Source organism: Dermochelys coriacea, chromosome 21 (assembly GCF_009764565.3).
Source record: "Dermochelys coriacea isolate rDerCor1 chromosome 21, rDerCor1.pri.v4, whole genome shotgun sequence".
NCBI classification, from domain to species: domain Eukaryota; kingdom Metazoa; phylum Chordata; order Testudines; family Dermochelyidae; genus Dermochelys; species Dermochelys coriacea.
The window spans coordinates 2,345,388-2,368,498 of NC_050088.1; the positions used below are offsets into that span (position 1 = coordinate 2,345,388).

General features: G+C 47.7%; 1 protein-coding gene across 1 annotated transcript in view; it reads right to left on the reverse strand.

Annotated features, from left to right (window-relative positions):
* Positions 1-23,111, reverse strand: part of WNT2B (Wnt family member 2B) — a 43,322-nt gene that overhangs the window by 15,567 nt on the left and 4,644 nt on the right. Inside the window, exon 2 of the mRNA XM_038379476.2 lies at positions 2,449-2,669. Coding sequence (XP_038235404.1) covers positions 2,449-2,669 — 221 coding nt within the window. The remainder of the gene's footprint in view (positions 1-2,448; positions 2,670-23,111) is intronic.

A 23,111-nucleotide genomic window follows, 5' to 3' on the forward strand; every position in this document is an offset into this window, starting at 1 on the left:
GGCAATTATGTTCTGATTTATGGTACAATGCACCTGTTGCCCATCTTTGTCCCTACATCTGGGGGGGAGGATCACTTCACTGCCAGGCCTATGGCCCACTCCTCTGGAATCCAAAGCTTTGATTGTCCTGAGATCTAATTGCTCTCCATCTTGGCTTCCCTGTCATGTAGGGAGACAGCAAGTTCCCATGTGAGCAGCTGACTGCTGGCCAGCCCTACTCTCCAAATATTTATATATCCTATTACTGTTTACATACACGCCTGTTCTTCAGAGGTGTCTCCTTCCCCCACCCCCTCCTATCCTAGAGCAGTGATAGGCTCCTGATTAACTTCGAGAATAGTCACGCTTCCAAGGAGATAACCCAGCCTGCAACACATGGCAGCCTAGCCACAGAGAAACAAGGGGAGAAGAGGTTCCTAAGTGATTCTTGAGTGCTGGCACAATAGGAACTCTAAGCTGCTGGCTTTACAAGAGCACCTAGCTGATGGATATCAGGGGCAGGGGAGGAGAATATCGTCTGGGAAGGCTCTGGGGCTCTGCTTTTTGGGGGGACTTTAGCCTCTGGATATAGCAGGGGTCTGGGAGTGAGTGTGTGGGGGGGACTGATAGCTGGCTCAGTAGCAATGGACACAGGGCATGTCCCCCAGACTCCAGAAGGGTGTTAATATGCCTTCACCTTGTCCGAATCACTCTTTAGCTGGGCATTGCTCCAGGAGGTGCAATCCCTACCACACTGCTCTGGATGTGCCTGCTGGAACAGAATGGGTATGGCATGTTGGGAGCTGGACTATTTTGCATGTCTGGCCATAAGTGTCCCTTTGGAAGCTGAGCACATGAAATCTGGTGCCAATGACATGGGACTTGCCCAAGGTTCCCCCAGGGGGTTGATGGTAGAGCAAGAATGAACCAGCTGCCCTGAATCCTGGTGCAATGCCTCAAGCACAAAGCCATCCTCTTTCCCAGGGCGGGTACTACACTGCTGGGGATTTGTTCCTGGGTACATGGGAAGAATCCTGCCCTGGCTGCATTCCAGAGCTGGCATGCTTGGGTTCAATAGCGAGCATGGTTAGAGACACAACTGTCCCCTGGATGGGTGTGAGCCATGGCTCCCATCAAGTCACCCAACCAAGGGCATTGGGCATCTGGCTTCCTGCTGATGGGCAGAAGCTTGCTGAGTTCACATCAGGTCTGGCAGGACAGTGGTTGGAGCAGGGCTAGGAAGATGAGTCCAGCAGGCCAAGTTGCAGGGTTCTGGGGTACTCAGAGTCCTGTGCAAGTGAGATGGGAACTCCCGGCTCTTTTAAAACAGGAGGTGAGGCCACAAACTACAGGGGTGAGTCTGGAAGGGAAGGGGCTCAAGACTGTCAGATAGGATGTGTGACAAGGTAAGCCCCTGAGATAGGGTGCCTTGACTTTCAATGAGGTTAAGTTGTGAGGGAAGGAGCCAGGGATCCTCAGTGAAAGCAGATCTCTGGGATCCCCTTAGAGACCGATGTGCTTGTGAAGTAACACTTTTCCTTTGTTAGCCACCCTTTCTCCTCTTCCCTGCCTGCTATGCCTTTAGGCCCTGAGCAACCAGTGTGCTACGGTGGTCCCATTACATCACGCTGGTACAAGAAAGGGGTGTCTAAAGCTACCCAGCCTCTCTGTGCCTGCTATGAATGGACTGTGGTGGGAACACCAGTCAGGTCCTGGGGTGGCTGCATCATTGCTTTATCCCACTGTGCTGTGCAGCAGCACTGTGCAGTCTGACCTGGCCTTTCCAGGGCCACATCCTCCCCCTGCTTTGGATGGGGAGATTCCCTGCAGTCACATGACTAGGAGCATCAATGTCAGATCCTCTAGCAACCCTTTCCCCTCCTTGGGGGTTCTCGACTTCCAGACTCTCCTTCAGATGCTCCATGACTCGGATATGAAAACTTAAATGCAGAGCGCCTCCTAAATCTAGATGGAGGGACTAGCTAGTTTTCTTTTCCTTCCAGTGTGTTATACAAGGTCTTTATAGATCCTAGTTAATCTTCTCTGCAAATGCTCCTTTCCTCTGTCAAATGGAAGTTGTCCACCCTCTTCCTGTATCTGGGGCTATGCCCGGGTTTCTCTCTGGCACTGTATGCAGAGTAGAGCAAGTCAGTCTTTCCATCAACATTCAGTTTTGCTGGAAAAACCCAATCTGGTTCTTAATTGGAAAACTGTAAACACAACACTTGAAAATTGTTGTTTGGTTAAAACATGCTCTTCAGTTTCATGTTTTGGTCAAAAACCCCAGAGAAATTGTAGAGGGGAAACATCTGTTTAAGAGTTCTTCAAAATTTCCTACAAAAAATAACTGGCGTTTTTCAATCAACTCTCCAGATTCCCTCCCATAGACAAATTGCATCCAGATTAAAGTTGAGCAATAATTTACCCACAGCCGGGTTAGGTGGGAAAGGCAAAGCTGACAGAACTTACTGCGTAGCATGACTCTCCCGAAGACTGTGTGGTCTCTATCCAGCGTGCTGCAGTTCCAGCGGTGGTGCCGGAACTGGTGTTGGCATTCCCGGATCCACTCTTTCGCTCCCTCCCCGACTGACTGCATGATATCGGGGTACCTCTGGCAGAGTTGCCGTTGCTTGTTGACTAATCCAGGGATGTTATCGCAGATCACTCTTGCCCCCAGTGCCCCGATGTACCTGTAGAAAGAGCACACTGTGAAAAATCAGCATAGTGCAGGCACTTTGTGTTCAGGGAGTGGGGTCCCATGGGTTAGAGCAGGGGGGACTGGGAGTCAGGACTCCAGGGTTCTATTCTAAGCTTTGGGAGTGGAATGAGGGTTGGTGTTAAAAACCAGGAGTCTGGACTCTTGCTTTAGCTCTGGCCCTGGGAGGGAAGAAGCCTCTATTGGCAAAGAGGGTGGGGCAGGACTGGAAGTCAGGTGTTCTGGGTTCTGGTCCTTGCACTGCCATTCACTCTGTGACTTGCTCACACCATGGTAAGCTTGGTGTGCCCCAGTTCCTCTCCCTCTTGTGCTGTCTTGGATTATGCACTGGGCAGGCAACCTGCTGCTTCAACCTCTCCAGCCTTCCTCCCCTCCCTGCATGCCAGAAGCCATTCTGGGAGGGACCATTTTGCCTCCTACTGGTGAAGCTGATAGTCACTTGACTTATGTCTGCTTTGGGAGAACACTGACTGGGAGAAGGAGTACTTGTGGCACCTTAGAGACTAACAAATTTATTAGAGCATAAGCTTTCGTGAGCTACAGCTCACTTCATCGGATGCATTTGGTGGAAAAAACAGAGGAGAGATTTATATACACACACACAGAGAACATGAAACAATGGGTTTATCATACACACTGTAAGGAAAGTGATCACTTAAGATAAGCCATGATGGCTTATCTTAAGTGATCACTCTCCTTACAGTGTGTATGATAAGCCCATTGTTTCATGTTCTCTGTGTGTGTGTATATAAATCTCTCCTCTGTTTTTTCCACCAAATGCATCCGATGAAGTGAGCTGTAGCTCACGAAAGCTTATGCTCTAATAAATTTGTTAGTCTCTAAGGTGCCACAAGTACTACTTTTCTTTTTGCGAATACAGACTAACACGGCTGCTACTCTGAAACCACTGACTGGGAGCTAAGCCCTGGATTTCCCCATCAGGGTGGCACAAAGGAAACATGACAGAGGGATGGTGGGTAGAATACGCTTCTGCAGCAAGGTGTGGGTGGGGGTGTGAGCACAAAGGTGGTGGCTCTCTCCCCTGCCCCCAATTTCACACCTCTGCTGCACACTTGCATCTCTTCCTACCTGGCTGCTTATTAAAAGTCTAATTTTTGCCATTTAAGAATGGTGCACTTGATGCAGAAGGGTTTCAATCTTCTTTTCCAGTGGTGTGAGCTTAGCCCTGTTGTCTGATGCCAGGATGGGGAAAACAGCCTACAAGGATCTGTTTTGCTGGCAAGCAGACCCTTCTCCTTTGGAGGCAGTGCTCCACTCATTGTACTTTATGGGGAGACCTGGAGTGCTCTGCTTGGATTTGTATCAAATTCCCAGTGTTGTGATTAAACCAGACTGGTGGGGTGTAGGGGATGTTGCAGTGCTGAGCCATCAGGGACTTTGTGTCTAACAAAATAACCCTGAGCTGCACTAAGCCCAGAATGGGAGCAGGGGAGCTGTGTGCATTATTGCTGAATATTGCTGTAGGAAGCAAAGAAACCCGGGGAGCAGGTTCCCCTTCTGAGATGCTGAAGTCAGGTGTGCGAGGGAGGCAGTAGCTTTCAAAAGTGACATTTGTCTGTGAAAACCTGCTGAACTTTCAGCTTAGGGGATAAGTTACTGTGGTGGCAGCTGATGAAACTGGCTGATGTGCAAAACCCTGTAGCCCTGCCTGCCTTCCTGCCACATGAATCCAGCTCTGCTGGCGGCTGCAGGATTTGATCGAATAGCTCTTTCCAGCTCAGAGCAGTGGGGCAAACACATGAACAAGCATGGGCCAGACTTGATTATTACCATTAATTCATTTCTGCTCTGCAGCCCCTTGGGAGCCTAATTGAGGAGCAGGCCCCTCTTGTGCTAGGTGTTTTACAGACAAGCTAGAAAAGGGACAGTCCCTGCCCCAGAGAGCGTGACCCACAGGGCTGACTGGAAGCAATAGCTGGATGAAGCAGACATGCAGCACAGTGGTGGGCTGGGAGGCAGTGACGTCAGAACAAACAGCATTCAGGGGTCTCAGCTGGCCACATGGAATAGGGTAGAAGCCCTGCAGCATATCTTGGGGGTAACAGCGACCCTGAGCTCTAGAGATCCCTCCACCCCCTTAATGTGTCACAAAAGAATGGGGCAAAAATTGGGATCTGCCCTCAATAGCCACTGACAGTCTCTCCTCCTTTTTTCCTGCATATGGAAGCACATCCCAGAAATCGGCAGGGCAGGGCAGCCCAGCCCCCTACTGCCAATCAATAGAAGAATCAAGATTAGTGGGAAAGGACCAGAAAAAGCATTAAAATTGCTTTGTCTGCTCAGACTCAGGTCCATCTAGACCAGTCTCCTCTCTGCCAGGAGCCAGTACCAGCTGCCTCAGAGGAAGGGGAAAGAATCCTGCACTAGTAGTGATAGTGATGACCTGCCCCTGGGGAATGTCTCTTCCCCTCACCCCCAATTAGCTAGAGGCTGACTCCTGGCCCAAAGCGGGGTGTTTCTCTTCAAAACACTTGGGTTTTAAAACCCTGACTGCTGCTGTTCTGGATGTTCTCCATCCACTGGCAGCCCAGGCTCGTCTGTAGTGGCAAATATGCCTTCGCCAAACAAGCATGGCGTGTCCTAGGTCGACTGCCAGTATGCTCAGCTATCCCATCAGCACCAGACTTCTCTGCTGACTCTGAAGCAACACAGACAATGGAGTTGGGTGTAGAATTTTCCAGATCTATCCAAAAGCCCTGCCTAGGTCCTTGGTTTACCCCAGCCAGAAAGCAACTGATCCTTTGTGCTTGGCTTTGCCACATCCCACTGAGCTGAATTGCTGGCTGGAAGAGGGGAACTTGGCGTGGGAGTCAGATTTTTTTCAAGCCCCTAGACTGGAAATAAGACCCTCCCTTTAATAATAAAAGCAATAAATGTGGGTAATATTTCACTGTCTCTCTGGCTGTGCTCTATATCAGTCTCAGATAGCTGGCAGCCCCACGAAAGCCCTGTGACTACAGAGGGAGCAAAGGCTTCCCCTCCCACCACCACCTTTTAAAAATATTTTGTTTAAATGCTGGCAGAAACACAAGGTCATCTCAGGCTGGAGCTGTGGATAATACTCTGCTCCCCATGGCTTCGCAAGCCAGGGCTTTGCTGGCCAAGGCACATGATTCTCGCAAGCCTGCTCATCAACCTTTCATCGGGCAGCAGCAGCAGGGCAGGGGAGGTGGGGAGAGCCAACAGCCGCTCACCAAGTGATCGCTACCAGGGGATGGAGGCCAGTAACCGCTCCCTTGTGCTTTGCTCTAAAGGGAGGATGGGTTGTCACGGCTGCCTGGGGTGCAAGCTGGGTTCAGTTCAGCCTGCTCTGGGAGTATTGTACCAAGTGCAGGGGCGCACACAAGAAGTGGGGTTTTCCTCTCCCACGTTTACTCAGCAGGTGAGGGCACAGCTGGGAACTCAGAGCTGAGTGGTGTGTGCTCTGCTCAGGTGCCCACCTGCAGGCTGGCCTGTTGCTGCTGATAAACCGATGTGGCTTAAGGGTGACTTTCTGTGCGCTGCTAGCATGGGCTGGAGCCCAGTGGCAAGAAGCTATCGCATTGGATGTGCAGCAGCACCCAGCAGGGCTGGCTGGTTCCCCAAAGCCAGGGCAGGGCTCTCTGCTCCCAAAGCCCCTTGTTCCCCAGAACTTCAGAGGAAACAGACTTCTCCCCAAAGCAGGGAAATGGGGCAGGAGGAAGATGGTGACTCCTGGGTGAGTCTGGCTCACCACAGTGTCTGCTAGCTCAGCCTGCTGGGGGGCGGGGGGGAGAGACCATGCGGAGCCTGGCTTGGCTCTGGGGTCTGTCAGGAGAGATGCTGCTTGTGGACTGAGAGCCACTGTTTTCCTCTGAGCTGGGAGGGTTCTGCTCAGGGTCCAAACCAGTCTTGTAACTGAGAGGTTCTTCCCACTTCTGGGCTGCAGTGGGGGGGTTGCTCTGTCTGATGTGATCAGTGTGGGCTGCTGCAGGCTCTGAGACTAGTAATACATGTGTTCCCAAGAAAGATGGGGGAGGATGGAGAGGTCAGGTCTGGTGTCTCCAACTTCACCTCTGGGACCAGTGACCATGGCTGAGGCCAGTGCTGGAGTCTCAGGAGAGACTGGGGGGTTGGGGTGCAGCAATCTGAGAACAGATGCTCAGTCTCCATGGGCATGGGAAGAGGTGCCCGGAGAGGGAGGCATTACTAAGCAAGGCCTGAGAATATTCCTACTACCTTCTTCCCAACTCCCCTAGGAGAACCTGGCCAAAGCACTAGGGGCTCTGGTAGATGCCCCAGGACCTGGACTCTCCCCACTCGCACCAGTCTAAGCTGGCAGTGGCTCCACTGATGTCCCCAGAGTGATGCAGGTTGAAGCGGGTGTAAGCAAGAGGCGAATGGGGGCTGCTTGCTTGAAGAAGACAACACCATGAGCTGACACAGGAGATGCTTTCATAGCAGGAAGTCATATCGCTAATGGCAACTGACTAACTTATCCCCGCAGGAAGCTTTGGTCACGTAGAATCCTCTGAGCAAGATAAACACCGGGCACTCCCTTTCTCATGCTGTGAGAATTATTTCTGCTCTCCTCAGCTCTGCTGCCAAATAGCCAGATCACAGCAAATATTATTGGAAGGAGAAAGTGGGATGAGAGAACAGAGTAGGGTCACTGATTTCTTCATTTTTCCATGATACACCTTGCCAGAATGTCTGGCTCCCAGAGCTCCCTTTCCATGCAGTGTGTGAGCGCTATTTGCAGCTGTCCACAATCTGGAAGAAAGGCAATGGTTTGACTTTTCTTTGCTGTCCTGCACCTCATGGTCATGTACACCTGTGCAAAGCAGGTGTACAATACTACACAAGGAAGAAGCTGGGTTTTTTTATGCACCTAATTTGCCCAGGTGCCAGTGACTACACAGGGTGCAGAGACAATGGAGAATCAAGCCCTGTATTCCAATGGCACCATGCAAAATTCTATGATCTTGAAGTTTTTGGTTTTGGTCCATTTTGGAATGGAAATTCTTCAAAATTTCCCAGAAAACACAATTGCTTGGGGGGTGGGGGAGAATTGTTTTGGGCTGATGAAATCAAAATGTTTGTTCCACTCATAACCCCAATTATTAAAAAATGGAGCCAAGTCATTTTGAAACAGAAAACTGGAGCCTTCCTTTCTGAGAAGGTGGAGATGGGACACTGATCTTACCAAAATGCTCTGTTTGATTTGTAAAAGAAAATTTTAGTCTGACTCCTTTCACTGCTGTGTTTAGATAAATCTGCATTTCTGATGGACCCCTCTGCCCCCAATGAACTGTCAGCCAGCTCAACTTGCAGTTGCCACTAGGCAGTCATGGAATTGGGGGATGGAAGGCAAAGGGAGGGAAGCCGAATGGTCCTAGCAAGTGGAGATGGCCTAGGCAGCTCTTCTGGCATGAGCACCTTTGAATGGGGAAGGGAGGTGAGAAGGAGCAAGGGGTGTGGGAGCAGGGAATGCAGGTGGTTGCGGAGGAGAGTGTGGATACCAGGTGGAGGAGAGATGTCATCTAGGTGACCGGAGCAGTGTTGGAGGCTATGGGGAGAAGCACATAGGATGGGCTGATCTGAGGGTGTTGAGGTCCCTCAGCCAGGAGCAAGGCTGAACAGTTCCTAACCCCTGTGGAAAGAGCCAGGGAACCAGTGACAAGCCACAGAGGGAAGCAGGTGCCAGGGGAGGGAGACTATTTTAGCTGCTGAATATTGGAGAGGGAGAGTTGAGGAGGGCATGCAGGAGGCCAAGTGAGTAGGGTCAGCCAGTGGAGAGCTGGGCAGGGGGAGCAAGGCAATTTAGAAACATTGCCTTTATGCAAAATGGGCACAAGGATAGCTCTATACTGACTGGGGGGCAGGCAGTGAGGTAAGTCTTACTGTGGTTGTTTCTGCCAGTGTCTCTTCCATCCACAGAGATAGTGGAAAGGGAGCACAGCTATACCCAGACTCGCAGGCACTAATCTTGGGATGTTGCTCTTTCCCTCAAGTTTTGCTAAATAGGAGACATACTTTGTGTAATGTTAAGTCTGTGACTCCTGCAAATGTGTGTAGTTTGACATGCTCATAGTCTCATGTCCCCCTCTAGTGGCTGGTTGCATGGAGGGTAAGAGCCCAACTGCTGCCAGCTAAAGGAGTTAGTAGTTTAGCTCAAGTAGAGGTCAGGGTTGATGCTCTGCATGTGCAACCCCTGGCGGTGACACATCACTACTTTACATCCTCAATGCTACTCTTTACAAATAGTACACAGGAGATCTGTTAGAGCTGCACCCAAACCTACCATTTCTACAGAGCTCAGATCCCACTACTGCCAGGAGATGGCTGGAGCCTCGAGGAGGATCATGGGAGATGACAGGCTAATGTTGATTCCTACTCTCAGAGCTTCCACCTTCTGTTTGTTACTCTTTCCTTCAGGAGCAATTGGATAAGACACTAAGAGCATTGGCAATCTGAGTGCTAACTACAGAGCTGAGGTTGCTCTACACACAGGCAAGTGGCTTTGAGAGCTGGAGATGTCAAGGAGGTAAAGTGGTTCTGACCTTCTGCTACTATTTTTTTTTCCCCTGGGTAAATGTCTTGCAAGCAAATCCAAATATGCAGTTGACGTGGGCTCTTTCTCAATTGCTTCTGAGTGCAGGCTCCTCCAGTGCAGAGGGAGAACAGAAGAGAACTGTCACATGTTGGCTTCCAGTTGTTTTTCTTGTTCTAAGAATCTGCTGACTTCTATCCTTATAAACAAGGAGAACCCTAAATTGCTTCTAAGATAAACACACAAACTGGAGGCAGACGCATCTGTTTACTCAACAGTATAAATTTCCTTTTAACCCCTTACCAGTGGGTGTTCCTGTGTAGTGCTCTCTCCAGTTCTTGAAAAATTCCCATGAGGGCTCATGTTCTCAGAAGGCTGATGGCACTAGGTTGGGTCATCCAAGAGAGATTTGAATCCTGCATCACATCCCTGCTCTTACTGCTACAGCTATGAAATAAGGTCCTCAGGGCTATGGGCTTTCCTACCCTCATCACTTCTCCTCAGGTTCTATGTTCAATTCCCCTGTGGATTAAGGGAGGAAAGACCTGTGTGTTGCATGCAGGAATGGCTGTTGCACAGTGGATAAAGGCTGTGCCTGTCTTCTACCCCAAGGAGTCTACATAGCCATGGCTAGACCCACGTATGTATTGTAGATGCAGCCTTCACAAATGAAAGAGGTTTTCTGGGAGATGCAGCTCCCTGAATAAAGTTAGCTACAATGATGGAAGCATTCTTCTCAGCCTAGCTGTCTACATTGGGGGTTGGGTCAACATAGCTATGTCAGTGTTTGGGGTGTTTCACACCTCTGACTGATGTAGTTATGTCAACTTAACTCTTAAGTGTAGACTAAGCCTCTGTCACTCGTCTGCTGGGACCACAGTCCCTGGTTCCTGTTCCACCTCCATGTCCTAAGCGGATCTTGTTCTTCAACAATCATCTCTTGCAGACTTTCAGCATGCAGATAATAGCTTTTAAAAATCCCTCTACCTTGCTTCTGCGCCCCAGCTCTGTAACAAGCAGCACCCTGAAAGCATTAGGGTGGCACCAAATGGCAGAGGAATTGGCTTATGGCTTCCTTCTCCAGCAAGATGCGTTCCTGTTACGTACCTCCACAATCTGCCATGACCAGTCCCCAGGCTGACTGGAATGTTCTGGGAGCTCTGGCTGTGACTTGGGAGAGGGTTTGACACCCATCATTCTACTTATTCACCAGGTGGTTGTTTTCTCACTACTACCTGCTGTTTGTCCTGCCCCATTTCATTGTATTTCATGAACTGAGCTTTGCTCCAGGACAGAACTTGGCTCTGTGATCCTCTGATCCTTGTTTCTAACATGGGAACAAATTTGCCCATGCCACCTGGGTGGCTGCAGTGATGGCTGTGGTCTTGGGTGCTGGGGAGATCAGTACAGACAGCACACTTGCATACAGGATTTAGAATTGGTTATAAGCTGTCTCCAACCCAGACTGTGCTCTTTGAGCTCCCAGTACATACACACCCCAAAGGACTTGGCAAACACCCCATCAGCTTTTCTACCAGCTACCTATGGGCTCCATCCTGCCCCTTCTCTTTTGCACCTGAGACTGCAGCCAGCTCTCAGGGCTGTGCTGCATGTGAGACTATCAAGCCCCAGTCTAGGGAACTGCTGACACCATTTATAGACCAGGCTCAGGTAAACTTCCTGTGTTTCAATGCCACAACTTCTCTGAGCCTGAATTAGAAATGAATCATTTTGTTCTCAAAGTTCTTTTGTAATGGGGACCTGGGCAGCCCTTGCCTCTCATTCTGCAGAGGCCAGCGGCAATGAGCCCTGTGCTACCCTCAGCTGTACCAGTCATGTCCCAGCCACCCTCTGTAGAGGCAGCACAAGGTCTCCCCATCTCTGGGTTGAAGTGGGACTTGTGGTGCCAAGGCCATGGGGGAGCTGCTGTATACAAGGGATCAGGTTTCAAGCAGACCCGGCATGCTGAGGCCGTGAGCAAATATTCCAAAATTGGGAATATTTGCTGTGAAACTTAATTTTTGCCATATGAATGAATTTGAAAAGCCTGCGTCCATTAACTTGCCTCACTGATATCTAGCAATAGGCATGTGGCCAGGAGGGTTGAGACCCTGGTTTAAAAAAAAAAAAATCACCAGAAAAACCTTTACATTCTAACACTGAACAAGGAACTTGGTAGCAATTGGGAGAACTGGCGACTTCCTCTGCAGTAGTGCAGAAACTTTTCCCCACCTCCCCTGGCAATGGCTTTCTGCTACAGGCTTACAAAAATGGCACATGGCTCCCCAGGGAGTGTGCAGGTAAGTTAGCAAAGTCTGCCTGCTGGGGTTAAAAGAAACCATTCTCCAGAAAGCTGACAATTTAAGAAACTTCATGCCCCTTCTCCCTCCACTACTTACTTTCACCTAAGTGCGTGAACTGCTTCTGCATCATGCAGCCTGATTTATAGCCCTGCTTACACAGACAGATGAGAAGCCTTAAGATGGTCAATTGGGTTTGACCCTGATTGCTCCCAATTAGAGCCCCATATTCTCCTGTTCCCGAGGAAAGTGCCTCCATTATCTGTGTCTTGTCTAAAGCCTCCCTGGGAGGAAGGCAGGTGCTTCTGTACTAGTGTGTTTATAGCACCAGTGTGCAGGCTGGGAGGAGTGTAGCCCTGGTGTGGTGGTGAGGGGTATCCACTGGGGAAATGGAGGCACAGGTTCAGGGCTGCAAGGCAGGGGCTACTACCTTTGTTCCATAGGGGAGGGGGCTACTCAAAGGGTCGGGTGGAGGGGGCAGGGCTGCCAAGGGAGAAGGGGGAGTTCAGCTTATTCTCAGTTTAGACATAACCCAGAGGATGTCCCAGCTTTTACTGTTTAAAAATCAAATCCACTCCCAAAATGCCATTGACTTGGCAGTAGGGACACACTGAAACTGCTTGTAGCAATGGCCTGCAGATTCTGTGCCTGCCCCTCTTCCCCAGCTCAAGCCTGGGAGCACAGGGCTCGTTACAAGTGAAACAATCCCCTCTGCACCAACAAAAAGGAAAACAATGTAATTGTTAATTTTTGTAAAAAAACAAACCCAAAAACCTAAGCTGGGCCACAATTTTCCTACAATAACCCCAGCCCCATAGTCCAGGTAAAGAAGGCAAATTCTCTCTTCCTCAGTGGCCAGTTCAGTCTAGTCTGGGAGGACTCATGGATTTCCCCACTAATGCTGAGCTCTTGCATAGCAGCATCCATGAGTAGTGCTTTCTACCATCTCCACTTGGCTAGGAAACTCCACCCCATCCTGGCAGACGCTGACCTGGTCTCGGTTATTCTGGCTTTTTGTTACCTCTCAGCTGAATGACTGCAATGGTGTACATGGGCATGAGGCCTTTGGCATGTAGGAAACTCCAACTAGTACAGAACACGGCCTTGCGTCTCCTCAGCAACGCAGGCTTCCATGAGCACATCACACCTGTTCTCTGCTCTCTGCCCTGCCTTCATATGGAATACTGAATCAAGTTCAAGGTTTGGTCTTTATATTCAAAGTGCTCCATGGCCGGGGCCCAGGAAATCAAAAAGACTATCTAAAGCTCTGGGACAAAGCCCATGGTCATCACCTACACTCCTCTGGGACAGTGAACTTGCAACAAGGGAAAAACTTTTCAGTGTGAAACACAACTTCTTGTGGCCTGGTCCAAGGCTGGGGAATAAAACTCCTCCAGGAACTAAGGGCTATCAGAAACCTCAGCATTCCAAGTTCATTGGCATGTGTTTTTCTCTTTTCCTTTGCTAATAAACACAGCAACAGGTGTGTAGATATAAAGACACACCCTACTAGAGCAAGGAATTCCATGGCACATGCTTCTCCCCTTGGAGAGAACAAACAATGTGACCGATGTTAGGCACCAAGCGTAATGCATGGCTGGAAGGTGCTTAGGTGCTCTGACTAGTATAAAATCCTGACGAGAATAGCCCTGCAGAGGCTCCATCTATTGCTGTCGGTCAGCAAAGCAGAGCATCTCACTGTCTGAAAATAATTAAGTTTGTCCCCTGACACATCATGGGGAACTTCTGCTTTTCTGGTGCTCTGGTGGAACTGCTTGGGCTCTTTATGGCAATTGTAAAGGGCTTTAATTTAAATCAAGGCAGCTCTGGGGTGAAAAGAACAGTTGTTTATGGGACAGGCTGCTAGTTTTAAAGCAAAAATATTTCCTCTTCCTAGTGTGGTGTGGGGATTGAATCACTGCTAGAATACCAACATGACACAAGCTGCTCCTCCGGAATATCGGAGCTTCTCCTTCTCTAACACAAGCCATGTGCTCCGAGCATGCAGGGAAACTGTCCAGGCCTCCCCACTACTGACCTTGCAACAGTCAAGGTCATTATTCAGGGCTCTGATAGTGATCTGATGGGAGCAGAGGGAGAATAATAGGAACCTCTGCCTGGCTTCAGGATATACACAGCCTAATGCTCAGTAGCACAGGGTTCCACTGGGGTGGGGTTGGGGAAATGCATTTTTGTCAAATTGAAACATTTTGTGGCAGTGTTGATGTCTTTGATTTTAGATGGGAGAAAGTTGAAAGGAATCATTTTGGCTTTTACTTTATTTTGCTAATCTGTTTTCTAGAGACTCGTATGCTAAATATTCATTTAATATTATGAATGCATTTTACATAACTTCTTGACATTACTGAAGTGAAACATGTTTACCTCAAATGTTTCAACATTTTTCATTATTTCCAAATCAAAAATTGACATTTATTGTGAAACAAATTGCAAAAATATGAAGTCAGGATTTGCCCTGGGAAGGTAATTCCATTTTACAACCAGCATTATTGCATTTAGGGTTGCACCAGTTCAATGGAAGGTGCTGTTTTGAACTGATTTAACTTGGTTTAAATTACTTAAATAGGATAAACAAGATTTAAATCAAATTAAGGGTGCCTGTATGGATTTGCACTAGTAAAACTAAGCTGGCTTTTAAACTCCTCTACAGTTAACCGATGCTCCTCTGACTATAGGCAAGGCCTTAGACTCCCCCCTGACGTCAGCTCAGACAAAGGGTGCACAGGCTGCCGGCTCTGGCATGGACAGAGCCAAGGCAGAAGGTGCTAGCTCTAGTTCTCAATAGTGCATGGAGAGGTCATGACTGCAAACTGCTGCCAGGATAAGATTTGCTCTTCCTGCAGCTTTTCATCCCAAAGCATCTTGCAGACTATCCACTACCACCCAGATTGAACAGTGTGCACAGCAGGGCAGAGTCAGGAGGGGATATTTTGACCAAGGAAAGCAGAGTAAAGCCTAACTCTGAACATATCCATGTCAGAGCTGATCCAAAGCCTGCTGAATTCTGTAGGAGACTTTCGATTGACTCCTTTGGAGCAGGCGCTTAGGGCAAACTGGGCTTTAAGACCTGCTCTGAAAGGTCCAACACAGAACAATGGAGTAGGTGGTGCCTTCACGCTGAAGTACCTGGCACTCAACTTACCTATACTCCCTTAAGACAGTTTGGAAGCTCTGAATTCCCTTGTACCCCTTCAGTATAGTCACCCCTTAGTCACAAGCTGCAGCTTTGGCAGCTGCAGGTAGACTGGATCAAGCAAAGAAATGCTGGCAGCCTTGTCCTGTGGCTCTCTGCAGAGCAGTGTTCACAGGCTCAGAGCTTGACAAGGCTTTGTTAAAAGCAGCCAATGCATTGTTCTTGACTCACATATCAGACACTTTCCCCCATTCAATACCCTCCTCTGGCTGTTGGATGCCTGTCGTATGTCATGCTCCCACCTATTATTACTCAGGCTAGTAGGCTCAGCATCATTTGGAAGAAATGCTAAGCATGTAATCCCTCTGCGGCTAAGCAAGCGGTGCCATCAGAACCTCTTCAATTGAGTTATAACCTCAGTCAAACATGACTGGAGCACAGGATATCTGTCTTAGCTGCTGGGGGAATGGATCAGTGCTGGATTCTTTAAAGGTTTAATTCTGATCTCTGGCATATGGGCTGCTGCCAGCTGTATATGGGACAACATACAAGGGCGTATTCTAGGATTCTATTCTGGAAGGGACAGGAGTAAGTGCAGGAGCCGGGGAGGTTTTGCCCTGCTGTAATCTCTTCTGTGGATGGAAGAGACTGAGGTCTCTGGGCTCTCAACACAGCATACACAGACAGTAAAGTAGGCCACAAAAATCCGTAAGTGACAAGTTGATCCTGTAGCCTCCAAAGTCCTGACAGCTGTGTACCTAGCTTCCAGGTTTTGTTCTCATTCTCTGCCTCTTCTCCAAGACTGGCAGTGTATTGATGGTTTTTGAGGGGGACATTCTGCCCCCCCGATGGGGGGGAGAGTGCAAGTACTCACTTGAGTGAAGAGCTCTGGACCCCCCTTAGAGGGCACCCTGTACCTTGCAGAATCAGGCCCTAGGAAGTGGTCTAGGGCCACAAACTCGCTTCATATAGCAGACCCCTAAGCTGCCACTGGGCATCACTTCAGGTGGTGCCGGCCTGGGCTGGAAAAGATTTGCTCGTGTAGAGGGGAAACCTCTGCCTCTCATCTCTGACCTTTCCAGCTCCTCTATGGAATCCCCCTTGGTTCTCAGTTGCTTTGATACCCAGTGCTCCCACAGTTAGATGGACCTGCAGCAGGGTTCCCAGGTTCTGCATCCACTTAGTTTAAACATGAGCAAGATGCTCAGCACAGTGACATTTGAATTAGCTAGTTTAATATTCCATTTATTTCACGCTGTCCCTGTGGTTTCCATTTTCAGTGTGCCACTGACTCTTGCAACTTATCACAGAGAATCAGACTTGGAGGGCCAATCCTCCTGTGCACTTGAACCCTGGCATAGCATGGTGCTCTCTGCTCCAGGAAGTGGGTGCTGCTGACTTATTAGATGGGGCTCTTCCCACTGAATCATTATGAACCTGTGCATCAGTGTGGTGCTAGAGGACACTAGGAGACTGAAGAGGTCTGTTTAGGTGAGATGTAAAATGGAGATCCTGGTCACTTTTGATTGCTAAAGAACCCATGATGGGGTTTTTGCAAATGCAGGGGGCAAATTCCCTGGGCCGGTTTCACATGGATATTGTTTTTTCTCTTTCCTGGCCCTGGCTACTGTGGGTACAGAATTTCTAGCTGACTGCAAAGCACTTTAGGATTCATTCATGGAGTCTAAGCCCAGAAGGGACTAGTATGATCAGCTGTCTGACCTCAAGGTGCTATATATGTGCAAGATATTACTTTGTTTATTATTAATCCTTAATATTTTATTAAGCTGTACTGGGAGTGGAGTCATCCTGGCCTGTTAAAATTGTTAACACCTTGGAATGATTAACGGCCCTAATTTCCTTACTTAGAGCCACTGCTCTGTATATTGAAAATGCTGGTCTCACTTGAATAACTGCACAGCATTATGCTGTTAAATCTCCCAACCCCATTTAATTTGTGTGTTTTTTTCCATTCTTTGTTCTCTGGTCACTTTTTCTAATTTTTTTTTGTTTCCCCAGCCTTGTGGCTGATTCCTGATCAAAGCCCCCACTCCATGACCTCACAGCCCTAATGTCTGTGGTATCAAAATGCGGTTACTACAGAGAGAATTGTTACATAAACAAGTGTCTTGAAACTACTGGTCTCCTCTGGATCTGAAGAATCAGAGCCTGCCCCTAAGAACTGGCCAATGGCCTAGTGACACCCCACGTTGGTTATGTGGGCGAGCTGTGGTGCTTGGAACTCTGTGCTCAGTGGGGTACAAACCCATAGTAAGAGATAATGTCGTCCCCAGAGAGGCACAGAGATCAGATGGGCACAGAGGCAAAGTGACTTGTCACAGCATGTCAATGGCTAAGCTACAAAATAGAAGCCAGGTCTCCTGAGTGTTGGGCCAAGGAATATTCTTGTATTGGAGAAGACACAAATGTGGTCTTAGAAAGCAGTAGGGAATGGAAACAACCTCCCTCATAATGAAATCTAGCTCAGTACAGGCTGAAAGTTGTTACAAAGGGTAGATCAGTATCAGTCTCCCATTTGATAGATGGGAAGCAAATGCATTGAGGAACCTGTTTTTTCTGAGGTGCTGAGTACCTGCATCTCCCATCAACTTCAACTGGACCTGAGGGTGCTCAGTACTCCTGATGCTGGCTTCAGTGTGACTTGCACAAGCTCATACAATGAACCAATGCTGGAACTGGAGCTAGAAGCCAGGGCTTGTGAGTTCCTAGCCACTATAGTGTTTACACTGCTCAAGAGCTTGGATAAGGGCCTCTGGTAGCTCTAAAAGAGGATGGTTTGTGGTTCCAGCACTAGGCTGGGACTTAAATCTGGGTTGGATTCCTGGCTCTCAGCCTCCTCATGTGACCTTGGACAAGTCACTTAGTCTCTGTGCCTCAGTTCCCCATCTGCAAAATGAGAATAGTTCTCCCATCCGGTCTTGTGTATTTGGACTGTAAACTCTTCAGGGCAGAGACCTTTTCCTGTGTCTGGACAGAGCCTAGCACAACAGAGTCCTGCTCTCAGTTAAGGCCTTGAGGCACTGCTGCAGTGACTATTAATAATGGCTCGTAGATTTGTAAGAGCAACAGATGAGTTCCCCCCACACCCTGCATTTTCTTCAGTGAAATACCATCTAAGTAAAGGTTCCTCTGAAGAATGAACCAAGAAATACAGAGAGAAGCAGCCATGTTAGTCTGTATTCGCAAAAAGAAAAGGAGTACTTGTGGCACCTTAGAATAACAAATTTATTTGAGCATAAGCTTTCGTGAGCTACAGCTCACTTCATCGGATGCATCCGATGAAGTGAGCTGTAGCTCATGAAAGCTCATGCTCAAATAAATTTTAATCTCTAAGGTGCCTCAATACTCCTTTTCTTTTTCCAAGAAATACAATTAGAGCAGATTGTGTGCAATGACTGAGAACCCATCTGTTGCAATAGGTTCCCACCAACACACTGGAACTACTCCACAGGCCAGAGTTCATTTTTAGCTGGGTTTGCCTTAAAAACAATAAAACTACCTATTTTTTTTTTAAAACATTGTTGGATAGCGAGCATTAGAGCACTTCAGCATAAAGACATCCTGGTTTGTGACCCCCAATTGCTATCATTCAGCAGTGATGTGTGTACGCTTCCTTTTATCCGGAGAGTCCATTTCCTAGGAACCTCCCTGTTGCATCCTCCTTCCCCTACTCAGCCATGTGGGATGAGACTGGGTAGAAAGGAATGGCTCTGTAGTTTGCTGCAGGTGTTGTGGAAGAGAAGCAAACCACAGCGCACTCTGCATGAGGCAGAGCTATGTAGAGAGCTGCTGGGACAGCTGCTATCTTGGCAGATGCACTGGAGATTTAACCGGGGACCTCCAAGCTAAAAGCATAAACTGCTACAGTGTGGGCCAAAGCTGTCTGGGTGGGGCTGTAACAGATCCTTTGCCAATCAGCATAGAAGGAACCCTCAAATATACCCTCACTAGAGGGCTACACTGACTGTAAGAATCAGTTTTAAGGATGACTTTATGCCAATGACTTGTTTCTACTGAATGTCTGACTTGACTGCCTGTCTTGGGTACTGCCAGTCTGCCCCAGTAATGACCTTTGGGATGCATCTTCATGGGGATTTAAACAAAATCCCAATGTGAATATGATTGCTGCTAGCGCAGGATCTCCCTTACTGAATCTGTGTTTTAAAGGAACCCAAGTGGCCCCTCATATCCCATGAGCTTCTGAGCCAGGGAATGAGCTTGCTTGTTTTATCTCTAAGGAGTTTGATGCCTCACATCTGTTCTGGTGCCAGACAAAATTAAATATTTGTAATTTCCGAGGATTGTGGTTAGCATTAAACAAGTTAGCTAAGGAGGATTGTGTGGCTCTGAGTTTATAGGGGGCTGAGGCATGTATGTGAGGGTTGGGTGCCTGAGGGAGAGGGGGGCACATGTTTGTGTACATTTTTCTTTAACCAAACCTTTATTTTAAAATGACTTTCCACACTCCAGTAACCAAGCTCTCAACAGCAAGTAAACTCTACTAAGTTACTTACACCACATTTGTTTGTTGCATAGTTTATATTGACAAGCAACACTTGTCTAATTGCCCCAAATCTTTCGAAAGAAATTTGAGGCCCATTGTTGGGCCTGATCTTCTCCTTCATACAATAGTCCCAGTATTGTGTATAGGATTAAGCATTGCAGTAAGGCTTTGCAAAGTGGGCTGTATCCCAGAGCAGAGACTGGGAGCAACTGGGCTTCCCCAGGCCTGGAGTGACTTTGTACATGAAGCTGGCTTTACACCTGTGCGTGCTCATGGGCAAATGTGACTTAGAGATTTTTCCCCTCTATGCTCCTTTTTCAATTTCAGTGATCAGCTGGTATTGGGTTGCAAGTAACACTTTATACTTTGGAGGCTTTCTACCTATGAGTCTTTATACAGGATTTTCTTTCTTCCTGCTGTTGCTAGTTAACACAATATACTGATATGCTTGAACTGCACTGAGTAACACAAACCCAGATGATGGCACCACAAACTTTCACAGCTCTTTGAGAACTGAGTGAACCCATGTCATAATTTGAACTTGAGCTTCTGTGGTAGTGTAAATAATAAATATTCAGAGCTACAAGCTTTGAACAAACACTGTTTTCAACTAGCAAAGTTTGCCAATTCCTGGAGCTTTGGTGAAGCAATGTGGGCCTGCCTGATGTCACTGAAAATCCATAATTTGCTGTTTAGGTGAAGCATTTGGTTGATATTTCCTTGCCATGCACTGTTGGCTGAACTGACTCTGTTCCTTCAATTAAACTCCTTTAAAAGTTGACTGGGAAAAGGAGATGCATTTCCTCTAGGGCACAAGTGTATTGTGTCAATCCCCTAAAGGGTTTTGGCAATAATAAAAGTGATGATGCACCACCAGAAGTATTTACTGTAATATCAACTGCACAAAAGATGTGCTTGCAACTCTATCTAGATCACGAGGAAGATAACATTCAAAGAAAAGCTGGCCAGAACACTTTCTGTGAAGTCATTTCATCTAAATATGCAGAAATATTTCAAGGAGATACAATGGTTTCAACAAAGTTTTCATCAGGAATGTCTGAGGTCCAGGGCTCACTGGTCACATCTGACCAGAGACCTGAACTGTGAACACCTGAGCATTTCAGACCCAAACCAGCCATTTTCACATAACTGTGTTGCAAAAACATTTGAAAGGTTTTGTTTGTATTTCAGTGTGGAACAAAAACAAATGTGGAAATCTTAATGTTGTACAACAATTCTTTCCCCAGCCAGCGCTGAGCTAGTGCCAATACCCACACTGGGTTTTATCACCTGAAGGCCATTTCTGGTTCTGCAAAACCCCATCCCTAGAGTTACGTTCTGCCATAACAAAAACTGCCAGTCAAGAGGGGCATCTTGAGAGAGTGGGAGATGGCTCTTAAGCGCTAGATGGAGCTTCCCCAGAACGCATGCTACACATGCTCCTAAACCTAATGAAGTATTTACTCCTATCAGTTGGAAAGGGGGAGAGACCTTTAATTGTAGACCTTGAGAGATGATTACATACCAAGGTGATGGGGGTGCCCATAAGAATCTGGATACAGAACTTAACTGTTTTCTGTCATTAAAATGGAAAGGTCCACACCTGCCATCTCCTGGGAATCCCTTAGAATTCCCAGTATCTGAGTGACAGCTCAACAGCTCTAAAAGTCCAACTTTTTAAATATTTTTAGTGTGAATTTAGTGGTGGTAGAAGGTGTTGAATTGTCAGAACAGGAGCCAGGAGATCTCTTTAGTCCCAGAACTGGGACTGTCAAGAGAGCAGCAGGCCAGTAATTAGAATATCTAACAGACTGTAAGATCTTGGGAGCAGGTTTGGTATTTTCTCACTATCTGTAAAGTGCTATATAAATACCAACTATGGCCACACCTTGCTCTGATTGAAGATGTTGGGGAATTCTGCCCCCTTCAATCTACAAGAGAGGAGGCAGGGAAGGGAGTCTGGGCACAAAGGCTAGACCTGCATCTAAATCTGTAGCTTCCAAGGGTGCAGCATTCAGGGTGCTAGCAGCTATGGGTATGCCTTCACTGCAGTGTTTACCTAGGTCTAGGCACCTGGATTTGGGTTCCTGAGTTACCCATGGCTGCCTGAGAGCATCCAACTACAATGCTGTGCTCGGATCAGACCCGTGTAGCCATGCAGGTGCTAAGATTTCTGGAGCCTCATCCCAGGAGTCAGCCCAAGTTTGGAAGCTGGTCGGAATCTGAATTTGCCTGAAGCTCATAGGGTTTGGATCAGGGACTCCCTCAAGGGAAGAATTCCCTCCACTGCAGGAATCTGGGTGAAATTCTGACCTGTGCTATGCAGGCAGTCAGACTAATGAGCCATTCAGTCCTTACTATCTATGGATCTATAAGCAGAAGTACAATTCCATGCTGCAGAATGGCCTGGAATTCAGCACAGGGGGAGTTAGCTTTGTTCCTTCAGAACAGGTCCTACTCTTGCCATGTTCTCACTAGACACTGAATTCAGACTTCTGCAGTCTCCAAACTATTTGGAGATATAAGATTTATCAGCTCCTCTCTACTGATCACATTTATCTCCCTGTTCCCCATGCCCTTGTGATCAAAATGTCAGTTACATTTACAGTGTGAGGAGAAGGGGTATAAACCCTCTGATGAAACATTTATTTTCTAACCAGCAGAGTGGAAACAGGATTATATTGTGAGAGAGCAGGAATCGTAGAGTGTGAGCTCTGAGAGACATGCTCTGCATCTTCTGGTATGTTTGCATAGAACCTAGAAATCTTCATAAAATCTAAAGATTAGAGCTGGTCAAAACCTATCCATCAAATATTTTTAAACAGAAAATGGCCTTTCTTAAATGAAAACTTCCATAGAAAATATATGTTCCCTTTTGAAAGGTCAGTGTTTCATCATAAACCTAAGAAACAAAGGGATCCTTTTATTTCTTTGCCTTTCCTCCTCTGTCAGCTGCAAAAAAGGAAAAAGTAGGGGAGGCCGCAGGAGGAAAACTTAAAGTAAATTTTTTGGTTTGAAAAATGGAAGAAAAGTTGCAGGATTTTTTTTTGGTGGGGGGGACAAATCTTTCAAAACTTCCCATGAAAAATAAATGGCCTCCTCCTACCAGTTCAGTTAATAAGATAGGAAACACTTCAGCTGGGACTAGCCAGTACTCATGACTACTTACTCCAAATGCTGTTAGCTGGCCCATGCAGGGCTCTCTTCTAGTCCCTTTCTCCCAGACACAATCCTTTAACCAGCCCTCCCTCCCTCCTTGGTAAGGAGCTGAAATATTCCAGCTCCCCTTCTAGTCCCTTTTCCTCAGCAATTCATGCATCAGTAACACCACATTCCAAGAGGAGGATCTGTTCTCACCTGCCCTGAAGGTGGGGGCAGATGCCATGGATAGTGGTGGCCCCAGGCCAGTGCCTGGATCGACCTGATACTCATGGCTGGTGATGCACGTTTGCTGTCCCAGTCGCTTCAGTTCCAAATGGGCTGAAGGTGCCATACAAGTCCACCTCTGGGTATCACTGGGAACAGCATTCTTGCTTTTCATTCATTTGTATTACGCTAGCGGTCAGAGCCCCCTTGTGCTGGGCGCTCTTTCATGCAGTCCACCTCTTGTCTGTCACCGCTTCTTCCCCTTTACTAAACTCTGGGAAACGAGCTCAGTGCACACCACCCTGGGCCTCTCCCCTCTTACCAGTTGCTGAAGCAGTCCAGCTGCCATCAGGGTACCATTATGGAGCTGCTCTCTGAGATTATGCCAATGAAAATGCAATTGTCCTCACCCTCACAGCAAGAATGACTCTCTTCCTGGCTGGAGAGCACTTGGATGGCACCTGCCACCCAAGAAGCTATTGCTGCAGAGAATTAAGCAGGGTGAGAAGACAAGCTCCTCTTCACTGTCACGTTTTGGT